Source organism: Enhydra lutris, unplaced genomic scaffold, assembly GCF_002288905.1.
Source record: "Enhydra lutris kenyoni isolate GAN:26980312 unplaced genomic scaffold, ASM228890v2 scaffoldscaffold46, whole genome shotgun sequence".
Classification (NCBI taxonomy): Eukaryota; Metazoa; Chordata; class Mammalia; order Carnivora; family Mustelidae; genus Enhydra; species Enhydra lutris.
In genome coordinates, this window is record NW_019154130.1 from 12,035,573 (window position 1) to 12,041,878 (window position 6,306).

Here is a 6,306-nt window from a genome sequence, read left to right on the forward strand (position 1 = left end):
ACCTCTCTTCGCCAGGGCCCGGGCTGCGCCGGCCCACGCGACATCTGTCGCCCGCGCTCCCGGCTCACACCCTGCGCACCCCCGCAGCTCCCCGGGCGCTGCCACCCCCCCACGCTCCGGCTGCCGCCTCTCCCTGCGGGCGCCGTGCCAGCTTCTCAGGGTGTCGGCGCACGGCAGGGCTCCGCCAGGGCAGAGCGCTGGGCATCTGTGGGTCGTGGCACCCCCCAGCCGCTGGCTTTCTCACCTTCGACCTTCACCTTCCAGCCCTAGATCCACCTGTGGTGGGGCTCAGGCTGATTTTCTCTCCTTCCCCATTCTCTGCAGTTCTACTCTGTTCCAGAATCTGAGAAGACAATCCCTTACACGTTTGGTCCCCTAGGCGCACAGCTAGTGCTCAAAAATTCCCCAGCCCCAAGAGCCTAGTGCACAGAAGATGCTTAGTACCTTTCTCCCACTGGTACCAAACAGTGGGCGCTCAACACTCACTCCCCACGCCCACCAGCACGCAGTGCCTAGCATGCCGCAAGCTTTCAAACATTCCCTCCCTAAACATTTACGGCCTAGTGCCCAGAAGGAGTTCAATAAATGTTCTTTTATTAAGACTTCCCTTTGGGGTTTCCCTAACAGCCTCCGATCCCAGCCTACTTTGGGGGCATCCTTCTCCATCTCAGCTTCAGCCTTCTGGTGAAGAGGAGGCCAAGCTCCTTAAACGGGACACCTCGTTGCAGAAACAGCGAAGAAGTTGGCAAAGCGGAGAAAAACTGCAAAGTGCGCGGGGCTGTAGGGGAAAGAGAGCTCCACCGGAAACCTGGAGGGGGAGGTCGTCCAGAGAAGCGCTCTGGGAGGAACAAGGGAGTGCCACTTAAGGAGAAGAGGGTTCGGAGACTGGCGACTTAGGACAGCAGACGGCTTGGAAGAGGACGGGGGACTTGCCTTGAACCTGCGACAGATTGTAATTCTTTGGCGTGGCGGGTAACTACGTCCTCATTGCAAACACACTTTTTACTTGCACTGTGTGTTTACTTGAGGCACTGGTGGGCATTATGGAGGCTAAAGTCCCCGCCGCCAAGCCATCCCACTAGGAGAGTGGCGAGATGCGCTCAAGGAGTCGAGAAAAGAAGATAGAACAGACCTGACCCGTAGAAGGAGAGAGAGGAACTGGAGGGGAGGAGGCTGGCGAGAGAAGAGAGCAGGGGGAAAAAGAGATGGGAAGAGGAGAAAGCAAACTTGGTCGCTCTGGCGCTCCCAGCCTGCCGGGTATGACCAGTCCCCAGCCGCCGCGCCCCGGCGCGCGCTCGCGTACCTGTTGCTCTCTCGGGCTGGGTCTCGGCTCCGGCCCCACCAAGAAGCCCCGCGTTCCTACAAGTTCCGCCTGCCGAGCAGCCAGGCCGCCAGCGCCGCCACCTGCGCGGCCGCGCACAGCCAGGGCCAGTAGGTGGGGAGCGCGCCGGACGCCGGCGCCCTCCGGCTCCGCGCGCGGCGCCGCCACATGGTGCGCTGGTGCAGCTCGTCGCCGAGCGCCTTGAGCCGAGCGGCGGTGAGCTGCGCGGCGGACGAGCGCAGACCCAGGCGGCCCGCGCTGCAGGCGCACACCGCCGGGGGCCCGCGGCCGCGGTGCAGGGGGCACGGACACATGACCGCTCGCCTCGCTCCCTCCCCGCGCTCGGGCCGCCCCTCGCCTCCGCTCCCTCCGGCCTCTGCGCCTGCCTCCGCCGCGCTCCAGCCGCCGGGGGCCTCCCCTGGACACCAAGTTTCTCCTTGTGTTGTGCGTTTGTTGTGCTGACGGCGCTATTATTAATTAAAGTGTCACATGGTGGAGGGGGGCGGGGAGGGCGCGGGGAGGGGGGTTACATCATCCGGCCCCCGGGGGGGGGGCTGCAGGCAGAAGAAACCGAGAGGTAACTTTTAACCCTAGCGGCGCCGGCAGCGAGAGGGCGCGCGTCGGAGAGAGGAGGAGCACGGCGCGCTGGGACGCGACCAGGCCCCGGCCGCCAAGATCCCGGGCTTGGGGGTCGCGTGGGACCCCCGCGGAGGCGGAGATCGCGAGGGCAGGCCTTCTCGTTCTCTTTTTCCTGAATTCCGCTCCGCTTCCGATTTGGCGAGGGAAGCAGGCTTGTTTGCGTTTGGGATGAAGCTCATATCGAATTCGGCTGCATTATTCAAAAATATTCCGAGGCTATTGTTTTGTTTGGGGGAGGGGGTTGACTGAAAATCTCATGAGAGAGCCAGATTCAACCCAACTTGCCCACTTTCAGGTCTGACTCGGCACCTATAGGCTTCGGATTTGAACGACCCACGCCCCCACCCCGCTCGCGGCTTCCCCGCCAGACCCTAACGCACCCCCAGAGCCTCTAGAACGCTTGATGGAGGCGGGGCGGGGGGTTAAAAGGGTCGGTCCCTAGCCGCAGAGGCGCGCATCCGAAAGGCTCTCGCAAGGGGCTTTTTGGAAGGTAACTTATTTTTGTCTGCTTCCTTGTGAATATTGTTCTCCTGCCGGGTTACAGTTTCTAGCGGCGATCCCGATTTATTGCGCAGTGGAGACCCTGAGGGGCCGACGAGGAGGTGGGGCTCAGGGGACTTTAGACTGGAAAGGCTGGAGTTGTCCCTGCTTAGTGAAGCTACAGATGGGCAAGGGACACTCAGGGTTTGGAGGGAGATAATGATCCCTTCTCTGATCTTAAATTTAATGGCATTCAGATAACTTCGGGATTCAGAAAACTAGAGGAGCCAGAAGTGGCTCCAAGCCACCAGTCTGGGACCTGATGTGGAAACTTTGCTTGTCCCCTTCCCCGGGGCTGCCAAGGCCTGAATCCTCTGGTCTCTTGGAAAATATTCTCAAGATGACGAACGTCGAAAATTGTTAGGATTTGCATTTGTCATGAGGACAGATTTCCCCTTGGCCTTCCCCCGACGGTCAGGTGTCAGACCCCAGCTCCACAGTGTGATGGTGGTGGGCCCTCACCTCCTAGCCTCCCCAACGGGCATCACTTACCTTCTGATTGCCTTCTATGCACCTTACTGGGCTCTGGTCCCTGCCTGGCTGCCTTAAGGAAATCCCCAAACACTTGGGGGCACAGGCTATTATTATCTTGTTTTAAGATGAAGAAACTGAGACACAGGGAGGTAAGGCCTCTTGCCCAAGTTCACAGAGTTAGTGAAGAGGGAACTTGGATCTAAACTAGGGCAGCACACTGTAGACTGTGAACGCTTAACCACGGTTTTATACTGCCCCCTGTAATCTGGGAATAATAATACCTCCCTCCCAGGATTGGGGCAGAGATTAAATGAGAGAAATGTATGCCAAGCACCTGGCATGCAGGGGGCTCTGGGTAAACCTTGGTTCCCTTTGCTTCTGGCGAGAACCACTTCCTCACTCTCCTGGGACTCGCCTCCTTAATCCCCCCAGTCTTTGCAGAGGGGACCTGATCCATTGCCTGGTGTAGCGTTCCAAGAACGAAGATACAGTGTCTATTTGAAAAGCCCTTTGGATTTAAATGGAACAATTCCCTCCCCCACCTTTTTAATCTGCACGCTTTTAACGGCTCACTTCATGGACATTAATTTTAATGGGACGATTATTACCCTGTTTGGAAGCCTGCCCCTCGAATTGCTAGGCTCACAAGGTGGCGCTGGGTTGGGTCCCAGCCACTTGGATGTTTTCTGTAGCAAAAACAGTGCAGCCTTGGATGTGGGGATGTGTCACTCAGCAGAGGAAAAAGAGATGGGTGATGGGAAGTGGAGAAAAGAGAAGACATCCCCCCCACCGCCCCCGCCAATACTCTGCCTCTGATGGTCCTTAATCTGCTCAGACTGGAGTTTTTGGCCCTCTCCTCTCCATTCAGTAACTGGGGAACTTGGCCTTGAGATGAGACTTTTTGGACCCTCCACTTCCTCATCTATAAAGTGAAAATATACCTACCTTATGAGAATTAAATGAGATCATACTGGTAAAGCTCTCAGCACAGTGTCCGGTCCATCATTAGCATTTAATAAATGTTGGCTACTATTAATACTTTAAAGTAGATCATGTAGTCACTAAACAGTCTGCTTTGGAGAATGTTAGAGGACCTGCACCCTCAATAATATATGATTGCCCTATTGCGAATTGGCCGTTCCGTCACTGACATTAGTGTTGTCCAGAAAAAGCAAATTCTTCGGGAGAGTAACACAACACCCTCCTCACACTCCAGGAAAATGAGTTTTTACTTTTAATATTCAACTTAATAAACACTTACGTTGAGTCTACTTTGTACCAGACACTGTTCTAAGTCCTTGGCGATATTAACTCAGTTAACCCTCCTAACAACCATATGTAATAGGACGGGTACTATTATTAGTCCAGTACTACAGATGAACAAATGGAGGCAGGTTTAAAGAACTTATCCAAGGTCACATAGCTGTCTGGCCCCACGGTTTGTTCTCTTTAGCATTATGTGACCACTGGGCACTGGGGAAGAGGGAGAGAGGCTATTACGGGATGAACTGTGTCTCCCCATGATTCCTATGTGGAAGCCCTAAGCCCCAGGACCTCGGAATGACTATTTTAGGAGACAGGGCTTTTAAAGAGGTAATTAAGGTTACCTTAATTAATTAAGGGTGGGGTTCTAATCCAATATGACTGGTGTCCTTATGAAAAGAGGAGAGACACCAGGGGTGCAAGGAGGTGGCCTTTTGCATCCAAGAGGAGACGCTTTAAGAGAAACCAACCCTGCCAATTCCTTGAGAGTTTTGTTATTATCTAAGAAAATAAATTTCTGTTGTTTAAGCCCACCCAGTGTTGTGGCCTGTTATGGCTGCCCTAGCCAATGAATACAGAGACAATGAGGGGACAGAATGTCCCAAAGGGAAGTTAGAGGCAGATACTTACCAGACCTGGCCACTTTGACTGCTAGGTATATGCTTTGTACCTTTTTCTGGATTTTTTTAAAAAAGACTTTATTTATTTATTTGAGAGAGAGAGAGAGAGAGCACAAGCAGGGAGGAGAAGGAGAACAGGTTCCCCACTGATCAGGGAGCCTGAATCCCAGGCTGGATCCCAGGACCCTGAGATCATGACCTGAGCTGGAGGCAGATGCTTAAGGTGACTGAGCCACCCAGGTGCCCCTTTTTCTGGGTTCTTGAGAAGGACTGAGTTCTAGGACCGTTGACTTGCTCCCGCCTTCCTCTTCCATGTGCTGCTGGAAACCTTTAAGGAAGGATGGGTTTTAGGGGATGATTTGAGAAATAGCTCATGAAATCCAGCTGGTACCTTTATTCAGCTAAAACTTTCCCTACCAGATGCAAGGATGTGCAGCTTTTCTCTCTCACAAAGAAATAAGACAGCTTTTTCTCGTTCATGAGATTTTCCTGGGGGTGTCCCAGTGCTGAACACTGAGCTTAGCACATAGCAGGCGTTCAGCAAGTAGTCGTTGAAAGAGAAACTTTAAAAATGAGTGAATGAATAAATCCTGATTTGTCTCTTTCAGACCTCCACAATATAGAACTATCATCAAGAATATACACAAATTTCCTGCCCCAAACCATTCCCTTACCTCCTACAAAAATCAATACTCAAGTGTTTTGAGCGCGGGGGTGGGGGGGTATTTTTCTCTTTAATTAAAACAATAATTACCTATCCTGGTATTTGAGACCGAGTGAACCTTTCCTTATGGTGTTTTAATTCGTGTGGCTTGGTGAAGTGGTAAATGAATGAACAGCTGTTGCCTCCTCCAAACAGCTGTGTTTCCTGAAGCCATGTGTTCATGCCAGGGCTGGATTTGATGCCAGGAGTCGGTTTGGTGAACAACAGAGTTCTTGAATCGAAGTCAGAGTTACAGCAGAGTGGTTTGACGCTCTGAGCCAGAGTGATCGGAGTTTGAGCCCTAGCCCCACCATGCAATAGCTGGGTGCTTTAGGCATATTTTTCAGCTCTCTGAGCCTCCACTTTCCCATCTGTAAAATAGGAATAATTATCATGGTGTCTACCTCATGGGGTTGCTATGAGGATTAAAAGAGAATTATCAAGTGTTTGTCACTCAATAAATATTAGTTATGGTCCTTGTTATTCTATCGGGATTATTAAGCATCCACTTAAGAAACAGAGCTGGGACCCTGACCCAAGCCCACTGGGAAAACAAGAAGTTTCAGATTTCAGTCGAGTCCAATATTCAATTACATCACAGTTATTCCCAGGAAAGTTCCCTCCATCCAGTAGACCCAGAGCAGGACAGCTCTCGTCTCTCACATTTATCCTTTTTTTTCACCCTCTGATACCTGAAAAGATGGGATAACCTCTTCTCCAGGGATCTCCTAATTATTCATTTGATA

General features: G+C 52.5%; 1 protein-coding gene across 1 annotated transcript; it reads right to left on the minus strand.

Annotated features, from left to right (window-relative positions):
• Window positions 1–1,359: 1,359 nt before the first annotated feature.
• On the minus strand, window positions 1,360–1,635 carry LOC111156338 (harakiri, BCL2 interacting protein). Its single transcript, XM_022517105.1, has one exon. The coding sequence runs from the start codon at window positions 1,633–1,635 to the stop codon at window positions 1,360–1,362; it is 276 nt and encodes a 91-aa protein (XP_022372813.1).
• Window positions 1,636–6,306: the final 4,671 nt, after the last annotated feature.